General features: G+C 35.3%; 1 protein-coding gene across 3 annotated transcripts in view; it reads right to left on the reverse strand.

The window, feature by feature from the left end:
- Dnah3 (dynein heavy chain 3, axonemal) overlaps positions 1–27,356 on the reverse strand; it is a 567,072-nt gene that overhangs the window by 395,997 nt on the left and 143,719 nt on the right. For all 3 annotated transcript variants that reach the window (XM_081731270.1, XM_081731268.1, XM_081731267.1), the window contains exons 13-14: positions 19,579–19,763; positions 16,192–16,336 (exon numbers count right to left, since the gene is read on the reverse strand). In XM_081731270.1, coding sequence (XP_081587396.1) covers positions 16,192–16,336; positions 19,579–19,763 — 330 coding nt within the window. The remainder of the gene's footprint in view (positions 1–16,191; positions 16,337–19,578; positions 19,764–27,356) is intronic.

Genomic DNA, 27,356 nt, shown 5'->3' on the forward strand with positions numbered 1-27,356 from the left:
AATATGTACGATATATACAGAAACACATTTCACGATGCAGAGCCGCAGTTTTTGATGGCTATGCAACAGGCAATAACACCAAAAATGTTGAACGACAGAGAAGAGCAATGTCAAAGATGTCTCTACAATCGCATGTGATGAAAATACTAAAGTAACTACTGAGGAAGCACCCTTTTTACTGAACTCTGAAAATAAAAGACGTTTGATTGATTTCTTCAAAACCCACTTTAACTCTTCAAGCATTACAGTGTGCGAAGCTGAAGGAGATGCAGATGCTCTGATTGTCAGCACAGCCATTAATCTAAATAAATAAAACACTTTTGTTGCTGTAGTAGTAGGAACTGACTCTGACTTATTGGCCATCTTAATTCTCGAACAATTCCAGACACTACAGTGTACTTTGTGAGGACGAAAACAAACAAAATTGAACAGAAATGCTTCCACATTGGCAACATCCAAAGGAAACTAGAGTCACTGAAGGACATCTTTCACAGGGTGTCTTCATGCTATCACAGGGTGTGACACATCATTATCTTTTTTTCAACAAAGTCTGCCATCAAAATTCTTCAGAAGTAGCAAGAACTATCTAAAGTCGCCACAGTCTTCCACCAACCCAATTTAGATCCCCAAACAGTCATTGAAATAGGAGAAAAATTGGTTACGCGGTTGTATGGAGAACACAATCAAATTTCTTTAGACGAACTTCGATATAAGGCTACAACAGGAAAATAACTAGAAAACTATCCTCAAAATTCAATTTGGCAAATTTCCCTCTTACAAGTGCTGCTGCCTCTCAACACAGTGTATGTGTTTACCTTCAAGTACACCAACGATTGGGGAATGATTTGAACCCAACAAAATGGGGTGGCAATTAATAGAAGGTAAATTGTTTCCAGTGGCAATTAATAGAAGGTAAATTGCTTCTAGTGCAATAAAATTAAAAGCTGCTCCTGACAATCTGCTGAACCTTGTATCTTGCCCATGTAAGATAAGAACGCAGAAAGACTGTAACAGCAAATGTGAATATAGAAAGGCAGGACTGACTTGTTCCAAACTCTTTTTTTAATTGTCGGGGAAATATTTGTTCACATTTGTTCAAATATGTTAATTCCTGACGACTCTGAAGACCATGAAATTTTCATGTATTAAAGAAGGTAGGTGTAATACATATTTTTAAAACTTTTTACTCCCTTTTTGACTATTTGCAATGAAGAATCTACTGTACAAGGGAGTTCAAATGAGATGTAAAAACGGATACTTAATTTTCAACAATGGTGGCTCGTTGGTATATAATCAGTGAGGCACAGTACATAACTGTAAGTTGGGTTGTGTATCTACAAGTAGACTCAATGCAAATTGACCATTTGGTATCCTTATGAATATACAACCAAACTTAGTTATTCCGTGTGCACCACCGGTTGCATAACAACGAGCCGCCACTGTTTTCAATGTACTTAAAATTATATTACTCTTAACAAAATTTACAGAATAGGGCTTTTATTTTGCATAATAAAAGTGCTTTTTACAGAATTAAAATATAATAATCCCTTTTCTGGCTGTTAGTTTTTTTTTTGGGGGGGGGGACATGTCGGACAAGTGTCCTCTTTGGTCGCCATTTTGGTATGAAATTCACATAGGTTTTATGACAGTTTTGAAATTCCAGTTTGGAATCTAAGGCATGAATGCCATAAATCCAGCACAACTATGAATTTCGAAACTTTATGTGCTGGACTAATAGCGATTAATTTTTATCCAACTACTTTTAATTAAAAACATCGAATTTCCCGACTAATTGTATTCCGATTTAGATTATTCTTTTTTTAAAACAAAGCTAATTAAATGTTCAATCTAAACTATTCCGAGCATTGTTTACGAATTCCTAACGGTTTTGGAGACTTTCTACTACCAATCCAGGAACAGGACTTTCAAAATGTATCACTTTATACTTTAATGGAAAATGGTGGCTTTGTGTCAAACTTTACGGGAAAGAAGTATTAAGAAAAGTTATAGATTAGAGCTTCTAGAACAAAAGTGCTTTTACAGAATTGGAATATCTTAAATAGTCTCAGAGTTACAAGCTAAAATCGGGAGACATGCGCATTCCGGACGGCCGCCATCTTTGGCCGCCATTTTGAGGATGAAGCGCACACGGGATTTTAGGGGACTTTTGATATTTCATTTAAGATCACATGAAAAACAAATCCTGAAATTTTCAGCTTTTTCTAAATTATTTCAGCTCGACACCCTTTTTGGTCCTTTATTTACTGGGCTATGAGGTTTGACAGCCGAAAAGACAGGGAGATAATAAAGAAACATCAAGTATAAGAGAGAGAATAAAGGCAAGAGGCAGTTGCGTCTGCCATAAATAAGTCCGAAAGTAATCGGCCAAGGCAGGGGGAAGTGGAGGCATAAAAAAAAAAAAAAAAAAGTACAGACAGATGCAAGCACCCGGGCCCTTAGCGGGGTCGCCGAACAAATGGATAGCGCCGGAAATATTAGGCCTGTGAGTTTCTATTCGCGAACTCTTAAACCAGCCGATTTTCATAAGTGTGTATATCACCTTGAGTTGCAGGCAGTGGTAAAGACTCTTGAACGACATAAATTGTATTTATGTAATCGATTTGATCTTTAGTTGATAACCAGGCATTGACGTATGCATTGAGTAATGTAAAGCGGACGAAAAAATATGGCAGCTTATTGTATAGGTTAGCATGCTTTAATTTTGATGTTAAACATTTGTCATCAGTCCAAAATATCGGTGCATACTTGATTTCACTAATTTATGATCCCTTCAATTTTGATATTTATGATACTACTTTAGGCGAGGAAGAAATTAAGAAAAATTTGTTAAATATAAATTTCTGGAATAATCCCAATTCTTCTATTTCCATAAAGGAACATCAGTTGCGGGACCCTGAATGTTTACAGATTATTGAACAATTGCAGCAAGGTAAGGAAGTTAAATCGTTCAAATTAGTTAATGGGATTCTTTGCAAGAAAACCAAGGCTCATATTCGTCCGTTTAAGATATATGTTCCGAACGCTCTTAGGCCTATGATTATGGATTTGTACCATAATGACCCACTATTGGGGTCACATCTAGGGGTTTATAAATCAATCAATAGAATCGCCATGAAATACACGTGGGATCGGATTTTTACGGACGTTCATAATTATATTACTTCATGTAAATTATGCCAACGCGCAAAAGCGAGTTATGTTAGACCACGGGGAGAGTTAATCTCCGAAGTAAGCAAAATTATTAATTCCCATTGGGACATTGACACCCTCGGTCCCTTCCCAAGGAGTTATGCTGGGCGTTACATATTGATTATTGTTGATAGGTGCAGTAAATTTTTAATGTTGGAGCCTGTCAGGGAATTGAAAAGTTCTCTTATCAGAATATTACGTAGATTGATGAACCGACACGGTTATATTCATATTCTTTCCCATGACAATGCATCCATTTTTACATTCCAGACTTTTCGTGATTTTTTTGCGGGATTGGGGATTAGAGATTGTCAGGTATCACCTTATTTTCCAGCGGTGAATTCGGCGGAACGTCCGGTAAGAGTAATTAAAGATATTTTGAAAACATATGTTCATGATAAACAGGAACATTGGGATAAGATGTTGGGAGAGATAGAATTTTCTTTGAATAATTCTATCCACGACGAGACACGTGTTTCTCCCATGGAGATGAAATATAATTATAACGTCAATGATCCGCTAGACGTGAAATGGAGGATCGATACTTTATTTCGGAATAAAACAGATCGGGATGCATTACAATGTGCTATTCAAAATATTGAGAGAGCGTGCCAACGCCGTAAACGGCTGTATGACCAAAATAGGGTCCCCACTGATTATCAGGTAGGACAGAAAGTTATTTTAAAATCCCAACTGAAGTCTTCCTTGACAGATCATATTAACAAAGGATTGTCTATGAGATGGTCAGAACCGTTCGAGATAATTACGCTGTTGACGAACAACACATTACTCGTTCCGAATGTAGAAAATCCGTGAGATGTGAGAAGAACGTATATGACGTTAGCAAAGAGATTTCGTGAAAGGGGGTCTGTACCGTGAGGTTTTGTTAACGTATTGCTACTAAAAGACCTGTGAGTAATTATATAAGAGTGATATTGAAATTTTGGGTAAACTGTAACTCATTATATTTATATGTATCTAAATTGTTTTTGGTGTGTTCGTACTGTTTTTTTTTTTTTTTTTTTATTTATATAGGGTGGCCACCTACTAATCTAGTCATGTTTGTTCAGCTTCTTGTTTTGTATCTCGTCTCCATTTGTTGCGAACATAATTGGAACCCATGATTTCTTGGTATGCTTATGGATTACTGGAAGGAGGAAATGTTGAGAAAAATTTGAACGTCGGATACATACATTTGAATTCATGTTATTTCGTCAGGTATTGTGTTATGTTATTAGAATGTGTTTTGAATGTGTTAAATTATTATACCTACATAATTTATTTTGCACCTAAAAAGAAAATAAATAAGGATAGATTGAAAGTTTACATACTCCATATGAATTGTTACTATTTATTAACACGTTATTGGGATGTTACGATTCTATTCAGTGTTTGGTTATAATTACAATTAACGTCTTCTGACACTTTTGCAAAATAATTTAACTAGTTAGATCCACGATGAATTCGGATGCACTATGTGGAATGGTGATTTTCCTCTTGTCTTATTAACTTTTCTTAGTATGAGTGACTTTGTATGATTGATCTAGGGGGATTTTTAATATTTTCAGTATGATTGTTTGTTCTTTTCTTTCCTATACTAATATTTTTCTAATATCGTTCACATTATGTCCTTATCTGTAATTCTCTTTATTTCTCGATTCACTCAGTTTCAAGAAAGGATTTTTTTGTTTGTTTGCGAGTGGGCCGGGGCGAGGGTGTAAGATATAATTTTTGGATTTTATGTCACTGGTTATTAGATATACTTAGAAAGAGGTCTTTAGGAATAATTTATAATATTATTTATTTTATACCGAGAAAGCTTTTTCATTTTTGACTATTCTTTTGTTTTTGTTGGTTATGCCCTCTGGTGGGACGTACTAGCACGACGGATGGGCTCTCTTTATAGGTGGCCATAGTTGTGCTGGAACGTCAGAGGGAGGAAGTATAATGGTTGTGTTCCGCTCGCTACTGCTATCATAGTTTGTGATCAAGTTATTATATCAAAAAAAGGTTATTCTATATACATAATCTACGAGTGATATTCAAAATACAATTCTGCTGAAGTTTAAAGTTTGAAAATATTTACGAAGTATAAAGTGGAATGCTGTAACTTCATATCAGCTACTTGTCCTATTTGATAGCACGGATTGGCTTAATATGGCAGTGAGGTACGTAAGTTACTTTCTTTTTCCTTCCTTTATCAAACCATTCTTACATTTTGTTAGTTTTGGGCACTTTGCCTATAGCTTTTTCAAGTTTTTTTTTAAAAAAAATAGAATTAGATTCCTGCATTATTACCAATCTGCGTGACTAATTAGAACAAGTTAGCTGTTACTGAGGCAGAATAGTTTACACTGTTAATTGGGTAATAGTTTAAGATTGAATCTGTTTAAATTCTTTCCGCTATCAAGAGTATAATACAATACCGCTTGTTGAATTGTTAAATATATATAATTTTGATTATTGGTTTTTGGAAAGTTTAAATATACTGTTTGAATTTCTAAATGTGTATGAGTATTATTTTATGAACTCAAATACCACTATCGCTATTTAGGTATATATTTATAGAATTGCTTGTTAGTAGCGATAATAGATTACGTCCTTTCTATATTTCAGTATGGTATTACGAAACCACTAAAATTAATATCGGGGGAACCGATCGATGTGTTCTCCTCTCTCACCCATACGTATACGCTAGTTTTCGAATTTGAGGTTTATATGATTAAATTGAAATTAAAAAGATACCGAAAGTGGCGTAATATTAGTATGGTTATAATGTCTGAAACATTATTGTTTTCCCACCTGCAACTGCTTCAAAGCACTGAAAACTACTTTTTAACTAGACGAAAGGAAAAGAAATTTTCAAGCAAACCTTCAAAAACCATTCTGATAACATTCGCTTATTGTTAAAATACATAAGTACAGTAAATACAAATTTATAATTTTTGACTTTACGAACTATACAATGTTATTGTTCAGTAATTAACATAAGCAGGCTATTATAATTTTGTACTAGTAGCCTTCTATATTGTATTGCGAATAGCTCTTTTGTATTGTAAGTTAGTGTAGGTAAGAAAACAAGATCTGGCAACTCTGATTCAAGCATGGCGACGTCCATGAACGTAATAAACGAGTGCTAAAGCAGAAAACCCGATTCGTTTTGTTGAAACCAATACCTGTCGATTGGCCCAATAACCTTTATAGAATATCTTCGCTTAATAAGAAAAGAATGTGGAAATCGGTAGTTGCCGTTTACGTGGTGTACCAGCCCGGTAAACTTTGTGTCGCTGGTTGTTGCCGCGCAGGTTCGTGACTCGTGTTCGTTTTTTCCTTGAACTGACGTTTGTGTTATAACAAGGAAAGAAACTAAAGAGCCATGGAAAGTGTATTAAAACTTAGACTGTAAGGACAAGAGAACTGAAATACATGGAAATTTCAAACTATTGTTATTCTGAGAGAAAAAGACTACCTTGATATAGTGCAAGGGGAAGAAGTGAAACTGGTGAATACAGGCAATAAAGAGGCGTACCAGAAGGAACTTTGTGAATGGTTGAAGAAAGATAGCAAAGCACAAGAACTTTTAGTAACCTCAGTTGAAGAAAATGTAATAACTCATCTGTTAAGCTGTACCAGTGCACATGAAATGTGGACCAAATTGCTTGCCGTATATGAAAAACAATCGGAAGTGAGTTTACACCTTCTCCAGCAACAGTTCTTCAGTGCAAAATTTAAGAACGAAAATATCGGCGATTTCGTGTCAAGACTGCAAGAAATAGTTATGAGAATGAAAACAATGGGCGAAAATGTTTCTGACATGCTAATAACAAAAATCTTGATGCTGCTACCAGAAGAGTACCAGTATTTTGTATCTGCTTGGGAGTCTGTGCCATCAGATAAACAAAATATGAATGAGCTAATTGAAGAGGAACGCTCTAAGTCAACTGCTGCTTCAAATACTGGTGCGAGTAGTGCTTTTGTGGGGAAAGTGAATCAAGAGAAGAAAGCAGAAAAAACTCAAAAGGTACAAGGTGTTGTGGATGTAATCGTTTTGGATATTTTAAAAAACAATGTCCCCAAAACAAAATAGTAAAATCCAAAGAAAAACATTTGTTATTATTGCAAAAAACCAAATCATGTAATCAAAGATTGTAAGCTGAGACTTGAAAAGGAAAAACAAGAAAAGGAGAAAAATTCAAATGCCTTTATCAGTAACGTGTTTTGCAGTGAAGTGGTTAATAACTAAGATTGAGGGTGTCCCTTATTTTGGGTAATTTCGTGTTGTCGTATGCACACCACGGCTACTCCTCATGCTCTTCTGCCTTGTATCACAGGTTTTAAACCATACAGCACTAGTGACCTCTTCCGAGTTATTGTATCTCTTCCAAACTCAATTTCTCCCTTCTGTTGATGGCAACACTGTTCAGCGGATGCTTCTAAACTAAGAGTCAATGCCAACAATTCTTGTCAATATCTGATTTAAGGTGTACAAAACGTTAGTACCTCACTCCCTGTTTGCGCCAACACATATTACACGTTATTGCTCGAAAAATTTGCAACATTGATCTGCCTTTACAATCTCTTTTGTCTTTATTTTCATTGCTGATTTCAATGATGATACTTACTTTAGGTTATTCCATTTACAAAACACAAATTGTCTTGGGTTGGCAACACTGTTTACCCGGTGCTGTTTGTCAATACACGAACAGATGTCGCCCTTTTTCTAGTTGCTTCGTGCAAAGTTTCGTTTCTCTGTCTCTTTGAGTTTCTCCGTTATCACGGTTGGAAATTCTAAATTATATTATAATGTGGAAACGCCATTTCATGATTTTGTCGTCAAGTCGGCACGGGTTAACGTTCTCGTAGAGAGCTGCTATTTCATTAATGCGTGTTTATGGTCACATAGAATACATTTGGGGGTGTGCGTATCGCAACACAAAATTACCCAAGGGACACCCTAATATATACAGGGTTATTCAAAAAGAAAGAACAGATTTCAAACATTTATTTCTTCCAAACTACAAAAGATAGAAACATGATTCGAACGTTACTTGATTAAGAAAAGTTTACAATTTAAAAAGCCCCGATTAAAGTTCCAATCACGGCCGCATTGGCGCTGTTGTTTGTTGTTGTTTGTCTGTAGTGAAATGGCGGCGTCACCACAGGAGAAGTCTTTTTGTGTGCTACAATTGGCAAAACTTGAGTCCATTGTTGCAGTTCAACGAGCATTTCGCCGTCAATTTACTAAACATCCGCCGCATCATAAGCAAATTTATGAGTGGCATCGAAAATTCGTAGAAGATGGTTGAATGTGCAAAGGGAAAAGCACGGGACGTCCACGCACATCGAACGAGAAGGTCGAGCATATTCGTACACTGCGTGTGATTTTTATCTATGGGGTTACGTAAAAGACCATGTTTTTATCCCTCCTATGCCTGACACTCTTCAAGGTCTACGACATCGAATTGTTGAAGCTGTGAATTCGATAACTAGAGACCAGCTGATTCGTGTGTAGCAAGAAATGAGCCACCGTTTTGATATTTGTCGTGTAACACACGGTGCTCATATTGCATGCACACCATAATTACTAACAATAAATTGTAAACTCTTCTTAATCAAGTAACGTTCGAATCATGTTTCTATCTTTTGTAGTTTGGAAGAAATAAATGTTTGAAATCTGTTCTTTCTTTTTGAAAACCCTGTATATTAGGGTGTCCCTTATTTTGGATAATTTCGTGTTGCAATACGTACGCACCCCAAATGTATTCTGTGTGACTATACGAGAACGTTAACCCGTGCCGACTTGACGACAAAGTCATGAAATGACGTTTCCACATTATAATATAATTTAGAATTTTCAACCGTGATAATACAGAAATTAAACGAGACAGAGAAAGGAAACTTAGCACGAAGCAACTAGAGAAAGGACGACATTTGCCCGTGTATTGACGAAGATCAACGGATGAACAGTATTGCTAACCCAGGAGAAAGTTATGTTTTTGTAAATGGAATGAAATAAATTGATATCATCATTGGAAGCAACAATAAAAATAAAGAAAAAAGAGATGGTAAACGCAGATCAGTGTTGAAAACTTTTCGAGAAATGACGTGAAACATGTGTTAAATGCAAATGCCGTTGGCGCATACAGGGAGTGGTGTATTAACGTTATGTACACCTTAAATTAAACAGTGACAAGAACTGTTCACGCTGACTAAGTCTAGAAGGATCCGCTGTACAATGTTGCCATCAACAGAAGAGAAATTTTAAGTTTGAAAAAGGTACAATAACTCGGAAAAGGTCACTAGTGCTGTATGGTTTAAAACCTATAATGCATGGCGGTAGAGCATGAAGAGTAAAAATGAAATGAAATCTTTAAGTTTAACGTCCCATGGATATACCGGTTAGGCTAAAGGAGATGGTGATAATGAGAGATAAGTGAAATGGTGGAATGAAGAAAGTGGGAGGAAACGGGAGAACCCCGAGAAAACTCACGAGCACGGTGTTTGTCCACCACAAAGTCCACACGGCGCGAGCTGGGATCGAACCAGGGACCCCAAGCACCGGAGGTGAACGCTCTACCACTGAGCCACCGCGGCCCCAGCATGAATAGTAGTACCGTGGTTATGTGAGATCGATAAGTCACGTACTGACAGAGATACTCGGTATGTTGTTGAAGCAAAGAAGTAAGGTTTGCAAAAGATGGCAACGCTGCACAGCAGCTGTAGAGAACAAAGTATATCAATTTGATCATATATCTTCTCGCATGTTGTCATGGTAATGGTTAGCGGACTGTAATTATTAGTGTGTTTACGGAAATAGAATGTGATATCAGCTAGTGTTCGAAATATCGGTGCTGTTTTCCAGTATTAGCCAATGTGTATCTCTAACGGTGTAACTAGTTATGGTCTTCTTAACAGGTGTAGTATTCTGCCCTCCTAAGCGAAAAGGCCTTAACTCTATTTCACGCAATTTCGAGAAAATAAGCAAAACGCATTTTGGCTTAGCCTGTAAGATAAAATTTGTTGTAGGTCAGTAAAACTTTATTAAATATATCTTCACGATCTCAAATTTATGTGGTAATACAGTTAAATACTTTACAGTGTTACATTATGTGTGAATTTGAAGTTACTGTTATTTTGTTTCTTCTGTCCTTACAGAAATGATCGATCACAATAAGGAAAAATACCTTAACTCCATCGTTGACGTTTAAACACAACATAATTATTACGTTGATGTTTATATTTTAGAGTTCAATCTTTTTTTTTTTAGTAGTTCGCTTTGACACATTTACATAATACAGCACTTATTACAGTTACAGAATTAACGTTGAATACATTTGTAAATACACTAACATCTATCTATTTATTATAGAAATATCTTTACAAACAAATAATTGAAAAATGGATAGAAACTACAAACAAAAAGTTTTCACTACATGCTGTTAGTAGAATTTTAAGCATATAGTCTGAGTTTTATTTGGTATAGTAATATAATTCTTGCATATTTCTCCAAAACATTGTTTCTTGATTAAACTATCAATCATCACTCAATTGTCTTTTTCTCCAAGATCTTCAACGTTCGGAGAACATGGCAAGGTCAACCAGAATTCACGTCTACCAATGGGCATTAGTGGCACGAGTCTCTTGATTATTTCTTCTTTCTTCGCTTCATTGATTCCACGACACTGTTTACTCGTTTGAGCCCCTTGAATTGTTCTTTTAGTAGCTTTCTGGTTTTAAAAATCCAATTCTTGTAATGGTGCATAAGCATCATAAGAAGTGCTTCACAGTAATGTTCGTAAACCTTTTTGGCTTTGATATACACAATATAAGCTATTTTTTGGACGGTAGGCCTTCTCTTTATTGAGTTTGTGAAAAGACCACTCCGTTTTCCAGTCACCGAAGTCTTCAACTTCCATTATTTTTAACTGAACTTTGCTGCAAGACTTACTTCTGTTTCAAAATTTATGAAGTCGTAAGTTTTACTTTGCTTTTTCAAGGAAAGTTCAACTTGTGATGAAATAAATCAGCAGACATAAATGCAGTGTTGGGTAAGTTACTTGTAAAAATGTAACGCGTTACAGGTTACTTTACTTTCTCTTAAAGTGTAACGCGTTAGTAACTCGTTACTTCCCCCAAAAAAGTAACTGTTACTTTACTTCGAAAGTAACGCGTTACTTTTAGACTCGAAACTTTACAAATGTGAAAAAAAAATATGACTTCTATTTTCCGTACTACTACTAGTATCGCTATTATTATTATTATTATTATTATTATTATTATTATTATTATTATTATTATTATTATTATTATTATTATTGTTAACGCACGTTCTGAATCGCTTTATGTAAATGCAAGGACAAATTTTTACTTGATATATGAACATTTTCATGTAACACTAATAAAATGCCATACTGCGTTACTCGTAGGCGGACACGAGCGAGTTTTCTTTGAAACTCGATTCGACTAGAAACAGACATTTTTGAGCTCGACCCGAGAATTGGGGTCGAGTTTCGAGTCGACTCGAGCCAAATCCGGTGTGTAGTTTGGAGTACATTCTTCAAGTATATTACGTAGACAGTATCATTATTATCAATGACACTACTACTACTGCAACTTTTACTATTATTATTATTATTATTATTAATTATAAAACACTGTATTAAAAATAAAAGATAGGCGGTTTGTATTTGAATACTGAAAAACTAGTTGATTGCCAACCTCCGTAATCGTGAAGTCTAGGAGTCAAGAACATTGTTCACGAGCTTCTGAATGTGGGTCTAGGTTGAGTATTCGGGCTCGAGCCAAAAACTGTTGAAAGTTATAGGGCACTGGCCAAATATCTTCAAAACTGTTCGGCCCGGGTTTAGAATTATCAACGACTCGAGCAGCTCGGCTCACAGCTCATTCACTATCGATCCGAACCGAGTAGTGAGCCGAGCCAACAGCCCACCAACCCGACTCGGCTAGAGCCCTCGGCTCAGTTAATCCGAACCGAGCAAATGACTCATCGCTACCAAGCCAGCTCGAGCCGATGGTTCACCCCAAGTGAGCCGGCTCGAGCCATCTTCTCAGTTGAGCCGAGCCGAGCTGAGCTTGTTATAAAAAATCTCTTGTGGTCTCGCTATCGAGACGAGACGAGATGCGAGCAGTGTCCCCTCTCGTGAGCAACACTAAAAGTATTCCATATTACTGTTTAGCTTACATTTCTCATGGCTTTCGTTTTCCAGTGTAATCAGGCCATGATTTCAAGACGAGTTAAAACGAACGAGCCATTTATCAAACTCGACGCAAAAAACTGAATCGGCTTGGAACTCGACTCGAGGATATTACCTTTGACTTGACTCGAAACTCGACTTGAATTCGAGTCGAGTCGAGTTTTTGCTTGACTCGTGGTCATCCCTATGCGTTAGAAAAAATTGTTGCTTATTATTATTCTACTAAACTAATTATATAATAATAACAATGTTATGTAAAATTAAAAATACAGAATATAGAGAAACACTGCACTACAACTAATAAAATGAGAACACATGAGCTGGGAGTGAATCAAAACTTGCCAGTAACTCTAAAATCGATACATGCTTTTTAAAGCTAATTTCAAACTCTATAATTAACGAGACTCTAGGATAAGCAAACTGATCTGAAAGAACTCCAATATTACATACCATCAGCAAACTATTTTCTAGTAATAAAGTAGCTACTCATCACAACACAGTTTATTCATATTAACCCCTTACTGTATATCGTTAATTATCGCACCCTAGTTGTTGATAAATATTTCCCGCTGAGTACTTCAGACACTTTACTTTTAAATTCTGTCCACCATCATCCTAGCTCTTAAGAAAAAAGTATTCTTTTAACTGTTCGAATGGTAAAATATTTTCGTTCTCCATCTTCATAAAAACAACACCATTCAAAGTAAAATAGACTACCGGTATCATTTCATTCCTAGTTCACTCACTGAATGTATTGATTTGGAGTTGTCAAAATCTAGGACTAAATCTTCCAGGTGCTTGCAATCAGTACACGTGATTTCCATAAGGCTGTCCTCATCTTCAAAAAACAGCAAGTGGCACTACGAACCTATCTATTTCTTCGTGTGTCTGTGACTGTCGGTCACTGACATACGTAGTTCATGCTCGATTGTTTCATTTTGAGAAATTTACTTACAGGAAAGAAATATTTGTTTCCGAAAAAAAATATACATATATTGTAGTTACTCATCCGAAATGTAACGTGAAGAAAGTAACGCAAACTATGTACGTTACTTAAAGATTTGTAACGCGTTACCGTTACAGTTACTTTGGAAAAAATGTAACGCGTTACTAGGAAACGTTACTTAAAAAGTAACGCGTTACGTTACTTCCCAAGACTGCATAAATGTGTGTCCTGCTTCAAAATAATATAGTTGAGCACATTTCATGGACACTTCCTTACAATCATTTACAATGTATATCAGAAAACCAATAGGCACCAACAGGCTCATCTCCCAAAAGTGTTTATTTATTTCTTCTATGCAGGTCTGGGATATTCTCCCTATACTTTCTTTTCGGCAATTACTGCAAGGAGTTTTAACATTATATTTTAATACTAACTCTTTAAATCTGATTTTCTTTCGTTCCTCCACACTGGAACATTTCTTCTTCTGTTTTCTAGGTAAACAACGTTTAGTTACCTAAATAACATCAGGAGCCATTACTGTTATATCTTCAAACATTCCTTATGAAACGATAGCTAATTCTTCTTTACATGATGAAATGCAAAACGAACGATAATTTTCTTCTGATAACATATCTTCAGCGTCACAATTAATCACATTATTCGGAAATGAAGAGGAAGCACTTGGAGATTCTTGCTCTATTGTAAGAGAATCAGTCAATGTAGAGTCATATTCCTGCAGAATTGATGATGTAATCATTGCACATGTTTCATGAAAAACTTGGTCTGTAGTGTGGACTTCATCATGATTTGTTTGTTTCCAGTTGGAGTCCACCACTGCCTGCTATCCTAAATCAAACGCCAATTGTGATTCTGAATTTGTGTCTTTCACAATTGTCATAATCTTTTTCTCTCTGGAGTCCCCAAACCTATTCATGGTCAGCTTGGTAAGAAATACAGAACAGAAAGCAAATCGTTCAACTGCTTCACTCGGTCTGACACTAATCACAAAACTGGAAATCAGAGTTAAGTAGCAACATTTTTTTTTAAAGTACCTACAACAAGGAGCTCACAGAGACTGCAACTTGGAAGAAAGGGTTTATTACCCAAAACAAACAAACAAAAAAAAAAAAAAAAAAAAAAGCCGCAAACGCAATAACACGGAAACGTTACTGCGGAAAAATGAAAAGCAATTTACTCGAACCACATTTCTCCCTATCTGCTGCTTCATTCTTTACACTAGGTATTTATTCATGTTGTTCATAAGAAGCTAAAAAGCTTAAGTCTAAGAAAAACATGTACTTAAGGTATTTCTGCTTATGAATTGTCAGTTATGGTTCTTTTGCTTAGTTTTACCTACAGTTTTGGACATAAGGTAAACACTCATGACGTCATTACCGCCTACCTATTGGTCAAATCACCTCAATTTCACTTTACATAGATGCAGAATTGTACGACGAACATTTCCATACCAATATCTCGATTTTCGCAAAATGTGAAGTTACGGTCTTTTCGCTTAGAACAGCAATATTGTTCTATACACGCTGTTTAGGGGGATGTTGTTCACCCCCTTCATCCCCCACATTGGCCGATATATATATATATATATATATATATATATATATATATATATATATATATATAAACGTATGTCCTACTTTTATTCACTCCAGGAGTTTCACAGACAAAATACATTTAATTATACTTGTAAATAATTCAGACAGAATATATTTAAGTTTTCTCCTACAGAGTCTTGAATGGCCCTACTAGACATACCACTGATTATTATTTTAGTATGACAGAAAAGATGTAAATTGCAATTGAAGGTCTCTATAAAAGACTTTCCCTTCTGTTGGAAACTTAGATTTCTAACTTAAAATATATTAATACAGTATTAATTTTATATTACATTTGAAATATTTTAGAGCTTCTTAATAAGATTGTTTTAGTTAAAAATTACAATTTTATAATTTTTTTTTTTAAAAAAGGTAGTACTCCTCTGAAGTCATATAGTTAGTATCAGAAAAAAACTTATCGGCTTCGATTTATGGTGTTAATAAAATAAATTAAATCAAATCATTACTTTAATGTTGGACGGTTATGCCCTTTAGGCTGAAGATGACGGATGATTAATGAAAGTTAATGAAAATGGGGTAGGAAACAGGAGAAGTCCGAGAAAATCCACGGACATGATGCTGTCCGCCACAAATTCACATGGATTGGCATCGAGCCATGCAACTCTCGCTCTATCACTGAGCTACCATATAATCGGGAGCAAACTTGTATTGACTCAGTATCATGAGGCAATTAGAAATTACTTAAATGAAGAAGTTGTAACCTTTAATTTAGAAGCCTGAAATAATAGCACTGGTAGTCGACGCTGTCCGTGGTAACCCAAACGAATGTGCATATAAAACTATTCGCTCATAGCCATTTGCAGGTTGCAAATTTCACCTCAGTGTTAGTTGTAGTTTCAAAGCAAAAGTCAATATAGCTTCTACTATCTTGATATATCTATCTATCTATCTATCTATCTATCTATCTATCTATCTATCTATCTATCTATATCTATATCTATATCTATATCTATATCTATATCTATATATATATATATATATATATAATTTAATTAACAAAAACTGATAATTTAATAAATAAGTATTTTAATCATTATACTTCAGTTTTTAATTCCATAAACCTTAATAATTAACTAAATTTTAAAAATCTTTTGCATATCACTATAAAGCTACCGTTAATCAAAATACGAGTATGTTTTGATATATTTGTGAACTAATATCACTATAGTATAACAGTGTTACTTACAGTTGATCAAAGTCTGTTATTTTCTGTCGAACAGTATTTTCTACAATTTCTCGACGATGAGTAAGTCTCGTAAGTGCTATTTCCAGAACTTGTTCCAGCTCCTTAGGCCATAGAAACACTCGACAGTTCAACTGAATATCCTCAGCTTTAAAAGCATTGTTAAGAAAAAAAAAAAAAAGTTATGTTTAAATATCAAATAGACTGACGACAGACAATGGCTTATCATGAAACTAACTTTGCAAATTACGGCTAAAAAATTATACTTTCTTGATACTTTGGAAATATAAGTATACAACTTAATAGGTTTGAAAAAAAAAAGACTTTGTAATTGTTCTTGGGCTATATGGCAAATAAAGTACATTGTGTTTCTACCTCGTTTTGAAAACAATTCTTTTAAAATTATAATCTCAAAACTTCCCAAACTATCAATTATTCTTTGGAAACTTGCTAATACATAAGAAAAAGGTGAAAGTTAATTCTTTGGTTTAAGATCCTTCGTTTTGCTTCCCATTAATATTTCTGACTTTTTGTTAATAATACAATAAAAAAAGGCAATACAATTTTGGAAAGTATGCAGCCTAGTACTTATAAACCACTATTAAATGTACTAATAGTGGGTTTCAAGTCACATAATTCAGAAATTTTGCAGCAAGACATTTATAACAAGATAAGATGCGTGAACACATTTCTTGGCTGAAAGAAAATATACGGAGTTATCTTCTGTTTTCTATGTTAATACTATCGCTATTTAGAGGATGATACATTTGCATGGAAAATATAAAGTACGGCCCACCGCACTAAACTTTTTCACTCAATTTCCTTAAATTAAATCATCTGCTGTAGTTATTACTGAAATATTTTATTTTGTAATACGAACAAAATTATAAAGCGTTTTCGGAAAATTTCGCCCAAAGAAAACACCCCCAAAAGTAGATTACCTCACGGTGTGTTGTCTTGGTGTAGAATTCATCCATTTTTCCACAGTTAAGAATTCTTTCTCTTTACTTTTTAGCGGTCTGGTCAAAATCTCAATCTAGTAGTGTTGATTGATTGTCCTTCCAGTTGGAATTTATCCAAATATTTCAATACCAAGAACGTCAGAGAATACAAGAAATACTGCCTTAAATTTTGAGGGTGACATGCGTATTTTTTCAACCGAAGCATTTCCACTGCATGAAATGAATGAAATGGTGGAATAAAGGAAGTGGGAGGAAATGGAAGAACCCCAAGAAAACCCACGCACACAGTGTTTGTCCACCACAAAATTCACTTGGCGGGAGGTAGGACCCCATGCACCAGAGCTGAACGCTCTACCACTGATCCACCGCGGCCCTCGGAATGTTCAAGTTAGTGACTGTTTGTTGATTGATTTTAAATTTAGCGTCCCTTTCAGCATTGAGGCTATACAAAATGTGAACCTACATCTTAACGTGGGACTCAAAACATACCGGGAATCCAACCCACATAGCCATATGATCATATAGCCACAAGAGTTCTTTGTTATATATTCAAATTAGCCATTTTCCGACACTGCACTGCTAAATGTGTTCGCAGAATGACGCCTCATTTGGAACTGACAAGGTCGAGCGATTCCAAACTTCATGCAGACGGAAGGGAGTGATGGTGCTTTAACACAACACTAACCAATTTACGACAACTGCTTCCGTTTATGATATATTAGTTCTGTACAATTTTCTATGTGTATGTGCAACACCCTATACGTAGGTTAGATCGTCAATACAGTGGCTCGTTTATTTCATTAACCAATCCTTCGGTTTTGTTTTCTAATGCACCAACACGTGATCCCACTATTTACAATTGAAGGGTAAGGGGAAGAAAAGAAGGAATGTCACAAAACTGTATTTTCGAGAAAACGGTGTTTTAATATTGAAAACCGCGTAAAAAAGAATAGGGTTAGTCAAATCTTTTGCCCTTTTTTACATGAATATTTTTACATCTACGCATGCATACATATACAGTCAAATAGTACCAAGAGCACCAACAGATAGAACAAAGTACCCGATAAAGCACACACATGGAGATTCCTTGTTTTTTCCCCTTCCCTTTCAATTGATAGGTGAAAACATTGATTTGGCGAATACTTTTCTAATGTGATTATTTGTCCGAATCCCCAGTAAACTTAGGGTTCTGCTCAAGACATAGTCTTTTCGATATATACAAAAATCGTGATTCTACTGCACATGCATTCGTAAAATATTAAAATATTTTATTGGAAACTGTTTCTCTTTCTTTTCTTCACTATTTTATTTTAATGGTCCCTCCCCCTTTAATGATGATAATTGCGAGTGTGTACGTAAACATCGTTTGTTTACCAGGGTTTGTTTAACTCCTTTCACTAGGAATAGTGTTCTTTCCTTGTTAGCAGTTCGAACATGAAACATTAATTGCGAAATGTGATGTTTTACAGTACTGTTTGCTAATGATGTTTCACTGAACTAAAACAGTGATTTGTTTCTCTTTAATTATTATCACATTTCTAACTATTATCATAATGGATTAACGCACACAACTGATCTCTATAAGAAGAATTACCATTGATTTCTGCTACTTTACAGGGTACCGGTAAAAAACACTAAAGTGATAGGGAAATGTACAAAATTCGAACAAAATGGAAAAACGTAATTTAAAAATGTATTCACAACAGACATGTTATTAATATTGTGCAACAGTGCAACATGTAAGCTGCACAATGTAAGTGCAGATATGGTGGAGACTACTTTCGAATATTAACTAAGATAATACAATATTAAGTGAATAATTAAAGTAAAAACGACTAGTTGCTTTGTTTAAATGTCATCATTGACATTGGAACGAATTAATATAACGTTTACTTTTCATTAGTTCCATCACCATGCTTGTAATATTTAATAATAACGAGTAACAAACATTATATTTTAACAATTGATTGCGATAACGAGGAAAGTAAATATCATTTTACTTCCAGCATACAAACAAGATGAATAAATACAATTAGAAGTAAGAAACAAGTAACTTATAGAAAGTTTCTATATATTACTATTATCTTGACACTACGTATTTATAACTACTAACTTCATAATAATTTGTAAACTTACCCCTTTTGTTTACTGCATCTTATGATTAATGTAGTATTAACTGTACTATTTCAGTACTCCCTGGTACGTGTCTCAGCAGAACTGGTAAACTCACTGTATGTATTACCCAGATCTGCTAAGGAAGGCACCAGAGAGTACTGAAACAGTACAGTTAATACTACATTAATCATTAGATACGGTAAATAAAAAGGGCAAGTTTATAAATTATTCAAGCATGCGCCAATTTAAATGCTTAAATAATTATTAATTTTATAGTTTGAACTTTGTAATAGTGATAACAATTTGTGCTTACGAAGCAGAAGTGCGTGTCCCATTAAAAATAACAGCTTTTCTGCAGATTCTTTAATCCTTTCCTTCAACATAAACAGTGTGGCATCACGCGATTCAGCCAAAAATTCTAATAATTCAACCAACTCAGCTGTCGTTTCTGGCATTTCACTTATACGACTTGATATGTATTCAAATTCATCACAAATCCTGTTGGAAGAAGAAAAAAATGTTAAAATAAGTACCAGAATCATAATGAACGCTGAGGAACTACGGACATTTGTTTCCCTTGTGAAAACAACATAAATTTAACTTGTATAAACGTTTAGTGGATAATAGAAATGAATATAAAGTGTAATCACACGAAATGCATTCACTAAGATTTTCGACTAAATGAACATGTTTTCCACTTATGACAAGAAATTATAAACTAACTGCCAACAATGATCTCCAACACAAGTCTTCATTTTTCTAAAGTAGTGGTCTTGCTTTGAGCGATTAACTAGCCTAGTTTCCACCATTTTTTGAAACGAATGAAGTTGTCTTATATATGATTTCTCAATTACACAGTGTTATCAATTTCAAAAAGTATGACACTTTTAACACTGATTTTTAGTCATTCTTTTACTATTTAACACTCGTTTATAAAATCAGCAATCAACTACTCCATAATAAAATTTTTACTACTGGCACCACTGATTCTTACACTGCTTCTCAAAGAACAAGTTCCCAAAGATAACTAGATTTCTTTCTAATGTCTTTTAAAACTTTTGAAAAAACAGGCAATGTACATTGCCTGGAAGTGCATGTATAGTGGTTATATAACATAGATCACATGGAAAGCACATGTTTTACACAGAAACATGAAGTTTTAAGCGAAAAATTGCCTGTTTTATTTTTTGATGAGCAGACAGTCTATGGACTGTACATTGCCTGTTCAACACTTGGTATATGCACATGTACATGTCATATTGAACATGTAAGTGAGGGGTTTTCAAAACATGGGTTGAACTACACATGTTTCGAATTATGTACATATGAGATACAGATATGACATTTCTTCAGGTATAATTACTTTCCGCCATGTACATTGCCTGTGTTGACAACATGTAAAGGCATGATCCCGGCAAGTGGATATAATTGTTAAAGTAAGACATTTACAGGTGCAGTCTATAGCATGTTCTCCAGGACAAAAAGGACTTTTCATTCTCCTATGGAAAGGAGTTGTAAACATACACTGTACATGGCCTATAAGTATAACATGGGAATGTATGTTCCCGGTAAATGGGTTCAAAAGATGAAAGAGGTCATTTCAATGTGCTGTACACAGCGTGTTTTCAAAGAGGGAAAGGTCATTTCCATGCAGACTGTTCTTCTGTAGAGAGGAGTTATAAACATGCACTGTACATTACCTGCATTTAAAACATGGAAGGCATATTCCCATCAAGTGGGTACAAAGGATGAAGAAAGACATTTACATGTGCTGTATACAGCATGTTCCTAAAGACAAAAAGGTCATTTCCATTCAGCTCGTTCTCCTATGGAGAGGAGATGTAAACATGTATTGTACAGTGCCTGCTTATATTTTTTACTTGGGAGGGCAGACTACAAGTGAAGTGAGGAAAAAAGGGGGTTACTTGTTATTTGTATGCAAGCAACTTATGCAATATTCTTGATACGAATGATATTTGAAGATATTTGCCTGAAAACTTCATTGCAGTCTAAAAGGTTTTGTAAAATTGATTCTGTACTGTGACTATAGTAGTTGTAGATCAAAGGGGTACTGGAGCCGGCACCCCCCTACGATGTTCCTGTTTAACATATAAAAACATTATTTTTATTAATAGAATCCACGATGAATCCATTGTTCAGGCAATGGACATGCGAAAAAATGTTTCTCTTGAAGATATATTTCTGCTAAAATAGGAATAGCCGAGGAACAGCCAAAATGTCCATATATACCTTACACATACCTGTTCCAATTTCAAAAGTTTTTCAGGTGCATGTATGACATGCGCCTGTAGAGGCACCTGTCTTTTTCGTTTGGTGTATGATAGCGATTCGTTTCAGACACTGCGCAGAGTTCCAAATTAAGAGGTAATAACGGCGTAATCATAGCAACCGACTCGGAACTCAACGTCGCTGGTTTCTGCATTCCAGTAGAAAAATCAGTGACACGCCAATTTAATTGTAATCATTGCCATAACACTTTGTCAGTGAAATTGTCATTTAGCATTGGTTATAAATTTAATCATTAATTCTAGCTAGTTTCTGTTTTGTCAATCATTTCAAATATACTCTACATCAGTGATTTCCAACCTGGAGACATGAAGAGCGCGCAAGTGTGACACAAGTTAATGATAGAAAAAATACATTTGTAATCACAAATATTATGAATGTTGTAACAAAAAGCCATTAAATTAAATACCATACAAACACAAAATAATTATTAAGAACTATGTTTCCATTATGAACAAAGCTGGTAAAAAATAATACTGCCTTACAATGATGTACGGAAGTTTTGCTGGAAACATATAAATTGGTGAGATTATTATTATTATTATTATTATTTTATTAAAGATTTGAGAATTGAACGCTGCTTTTGAAATTGAAACAGGGATCGGAACAAGAGCAGCAAGGAGGGGGGCGTAAAGTATGTAGGGTTCAGGAAGTGGGGCTCCAGGTAAACAACGTTCAGAACCACTGCTCTACATCATAAGTTGCCTTATACCTTGTTGAATTGCATCCTCTTCATACACACGTGTCGTTCAGCTATATTTAAAGAATGCTCAATAAGATGACTTAAATGTATATATGTCGTCAACAACGAACTTATTTGATATAAGAGGAAGGAAAGTATATGTAATTCTATAGTTTATTTCTAATTTGATTTACAGATTACCTTGAACTATATATATTAAAATGATTTACAGATTAACATATATCAGTTTTCTGGGTGTATTTCACTTGGAATAGTTGTATTTACATGACAAATTAATATATTGCATCGATTCTCAACCTATGGGTCACTACCAACTGGTGAATCCTAAAGAATTTTTTGATGGGTCGAAATTATTTCACTTATTTATTTATTTGCAGTTCAATGTCCCACGTTTACGTAAAGAGGCTAAGGAAGACAGTTATGATGAAAGTGAATAAAATGTAGAATGAAGAGAATGGGAGAACTCAGGGAAAACTCTCGCACACGGCGTTTGTCCACTAGAAAGTCCACTAGGGGTGTTCGATAAAGCTGAGGACGTATCGAACTTCAGGAGTGAAAATTTATCGAATTGTCATCGGTTACTCGAAACCGTTCGAGTATTTGAAATTATCGAAGTTTCGGGAATAATCAAAATTCCAAGTATTATCGAAAGTTCGAGTATTATCGAAGTTTCGGGTATTATCGAAAGTATGAATATTATCTAAGTTTCGGGTATTATCGAAAGTTCGAACATTATCTAAGTTTCGGGTATTATCGAAAGTACGAATATTATGAAAGTCTCTTGCAGCCAAACTAGTCAGACAACTTTTATCATCTGATAAGTTATTGCAAAGTTGTATTTGTGAGGAGAAAGGAAAGCGTGCAGAAAGGGACTGCTTTTTCGACAGACACACACACACACACACACACACACACACACACACACACAGAGAGAGAGAGAGAGAGAGAGAGGAAGTTCAATTTCTTCCTGAATTCTAACTCTTGTTTGTTATTTGCTGACCACCTACTGTATCAGTGTTGCCAGACATATGGTCTTAAACGTACAAATACTTTAATTTGCTCTTCGTACGACATAGTATACGGTCCAACACCTGAACCATGTTACTCATGTGCGGTGTTGCTAAAATTTCGTAGCAAAACTTTAAAGTTAAATGTGTCATCTTCTGTCGTGTTTTCTCTCTCTTAATGGCCTCTAGTTCACACATTGCCGCAATCAGATATGATGATGCTTTGGATGCAAACTCTCCCTTTCGCCTTTCAGTAAAATAAATGCTAATCAAATCAGTGGTGTTTTCAGGGGGTTGCTCAGGAGGGATACCCCCCCACAAACATATCTCTGATCATGTTCACCGTGGGTTACCAGTATTTTTGTTACTTTCACCCTCCGTGTATTCAAAATTTCCCGGGATAGGATTACCATGATTTCTGGACACCAAATTTGGACATTATTTTAAGAATAGTGTGCGTTTATTGAGAAGTTAAAAAAAGTCTAATCTTAAGTTCCAAAAATCCTTATGCTCATTTTCTTTACTTAAAATATATTTTTATATTATTGTCTTAATTGTTTTTCTAGGTAAAGTATTCCTCCGAAGAACACCTTATCGCTATTGATTTTTTCATAAATTTCAGCACAAGAAAGATTTGCAAAACAACCACTTGACCAAAGACGGTGAAATTTCTCGGCCTTCTATTTTTCCTAAAATTTTGGACATTAGTTAATTTCAGACAATTTTCCGGATACAAGCTCGATTCCCGGACGTATGGTAAGCCTATCCGTGGGAAACTTTTAAATCATCACTGAGTATAATGAAGATGAAAAACGGAAACAAATCTATTACCTCGACAGTGAATATATTCAGTGTATGTTCTAAAAAGTCGGTCTGTACATTATGATGAATCCACACACTAGCGGATCCAGAAGCGTCGTTTGGTGGGGGCAGATTGCTTCCTGGACGTATAATGTAGACTTAAAATACGTAACAGTGTTACATCAATTCAGAATAAACTGAATTGTGTGCATTATTTTATATAGAGGCCTATTATATTATTATATTTATTCAGCTGTGGTGCATTATTTTATATAGAGGCCTATTAAAAGGTAGTCAGTCTTTGGAGGAGGCGAGGTCAACTGGGCTCCCCAGCCCTCTCCGTAGATGCTTCAGTGGATCCGCATGCGATAGTTTCATACCATCTCAAAGTAAGTTAAACTTTACAAGTTGTCTCTTGTATAGTTCGAACCAGTAGTGTATGCAGAATTTCATCAAGGGTGTTCATCCAGTCAATTCTATTCTTTTACGAATAGTGCAGTGTACAGTATTTCTTCCTGGCTGTGTGATTCTACTAACAAGCTTCACTTTCATTTGCTTTTCTCTCTCTTTACATTACCCAGATACATTTTTGGATCTTCTAACCTTTGATGTTGATAGACCAAGTGTACTACTTGAACATTCGAACAAAATACTCAGTTTTGAGGCAAATTTTAATGGTTTAACAAGCCAGTCACTATACGCTTTGAAAAATCGGTCTTTCGTTCTGGAACATTTTTTTAACACTTGCTAAAATCATTGAAAAATGTCCGCACAACTACATGTGCACAGTTCAATATGTCCTCTGCAACATAGTCTGTTCCCAGTTTTTTGGAGGCATAAGTTGCAAGCGTAGCCTTGGCCTCTATGTTGTTCTGTAGCAAGTTGAACAGGTCGCGTCGTGCCACCGAAGGCATTATCATAGGTGTATATTGTTGCATCTACAAAGAAATATAAGGAAAGGGAGCAATTAGGGGCAAATAATTATTTCGAAACTTAAAAGTGAACACTTCAACAAGACAATTGTGTAACATTCACAGTGCCATTACGTGCCACTCGAATTATAACTCTACATGAAGACAGAGAAGCTTCGTTTTATAGGTTTATTTTACGGGATACGAAGTTGATGTATGTTGTAGACACTAAAGCTAAGTGTGGTAACCGTATATCAGCTACATTAAAAGTAAATATATGTGTGAGAAATAAAGCTAGAAAATGCATTTCTTCACGTAGTTTCGTTCACCACATACAGTTGAAAACAAACATTGGCAAGATGGTGGTAAAAGTATACAAAACACTCAGACAGAAATGTCAACATTGGAGGGTCATAATCGTGCTTTTGTTTATTTCTCGTGACCAAGGCTATTGAAAACATAAAGACCATTATATGTGACATCATCACAAGAATAATGACATTCGAATCATGAAAACAGTTTTCGGACTTTTTTCCGGTTAGATTGCCATTTTTGTCCACTATGCGGTGGCTTGTGCGATACTTCGTTTCTATGCGGTGTCGTTTTACGCATTGGATTACCTCTGTGCGTTTATGGTATTTGCGTTTGTACAGATTTTTAACATGACTAGCATGCACGTACTAACCTTCTACGAGACTCGTATAGCACGATGATAAAAACTCAGTTTTATACTGCCGCAGCGAACGTGTTAAATACGGTTTTTGCTTTCCTTAAGTCTAGCAACGTTGTAATGCTAATGCTGGTTGTAAAACAACTTTTCGGGCCTACACACCCTTTTAGACAACATAGAATACGTTACTAAGTACTTTTTTCTAAGTAATAAAGAAATTTAGAGAGAAATTTTAATGTTAGGCAATGGTGGGTGTAATACAGCGCTGACCACAAGTGTATGGGGTGCTTGGTTCGATTCAATCTCTCATCTGTGTGCGTGCCTTTATTTGATTTCCGTAGTATTTTGAGAAATGTGAAAAATGGAGAGGCACTGATGAGCACCCTCAAGGAGTAACTCTGCCATGCAACTGAGAGCGACAAACAATGAAAAGCAGGTGATCCGTTTGTTCTGAGCAACTCAAAGCAAAATGGATTAATTATTATTATTTTTTCAACCGTTGGTTCTTGCTTACGGCTGCCCGATGGAGTTCAACAGTGATGTCTTTATCGGCTGTACTAATTATTGGTGGAGGAGAGGAGTCGCGGTGTCTCAGTCGTAGTGTGTTACTCCTGATTCGAATCTACACCATGGGAGTTCGTGGTGGACAACATTGTGTTACTGGGTGTTTTTGGGATCCTCCTGCTTCCTCCCATTTTCATAACACCAAATTCCGTTAATTCCTTTCATAATCATTTATTTTTGTTAGGGTCTTAAGAACGGGACATTTAAATGAAGATTTAATTTTTTCTTAAACATTGGCAACCTTGGCTTAGAAATCTAGTCGTAGAAGGATCAGAATTTTGGAAAGTATATTAGTTCACCCAGTGGCGTACGCAAAGGTTCGTCAAGACGGCTTCAAGCTCCCAAGTTCATGTAATTTCAGGTGTTTGTATATCTATATGGTTAATGTTTATTTTTCCATTATCATCTTAAACAAGGGAGATTTAAACTCCGAAAACCCCATTGCGTACGTCACTAATTCGCCTACCGTTGAAGTGTTTTCTCTCTCTTCTATCTCATTTTTCCTTAGTCTCAGTTTATTCATTATCTTATCTTTGTATAGATATTTGGGATAGGACCCTCTCACTTCTGTATTATTGGCTGATATATCATGTTGTAAGCGATATATTCTTTTATTCGTAGTGAAACAAAACTTTCGTTCAACTTAGAGCTAAGCAAAGTGGTTAACATTCGTATGGTTCCGGTTTCGATCCCACAGAAGGTGCTTGCCTTTCAGAAAAGTCAGAGTAATGTTTTGAATCACACTTTATGAAATTGAGCTTATCCCATCCAGACTTTGTGTTGAACTGTAATATTAATACCCAATCAAACAATCGATTGTGAATTTTACATAAAGATACATGACGATGCATAATATAGGTTACACCAAAAAACTCGTATTCTGAATTGCAATACAAAAAATCAGTAGACCTGGTAATCCTGAACACCTGTGGCTGAGAAGAAAGTCAACAAACATTCTGATAAGACTAGTTGCCACCCTCCTTACTGCCTTCATTGGTAGAGGAGTTTCGTAATAAGAATATTCTTAGAAGGGACACAAAAATCACAAAGATAGCTTGGTAGTTTGTACTGTAGCGTGAATTTTCGTCAGAAAAAAAAATGTAAATGTTTTTGGAAAGATCTTGTTAT

This window comes from Thermobia domestica, chromosome 11, assembly GCF_964235325.1.
Source record: "Thermobia domestica chromosome 11, izTheDome1.hap1.1, whole genome shotgun sequence".
In the NCBI taxonomy this organism is placed as follows: domain Eukaryota; kingdom Metazoa; phylum Arthropoda; class Insecta; order Zygentoma; family Lepismatidae; genus Thermobia; species Thermobia domestica.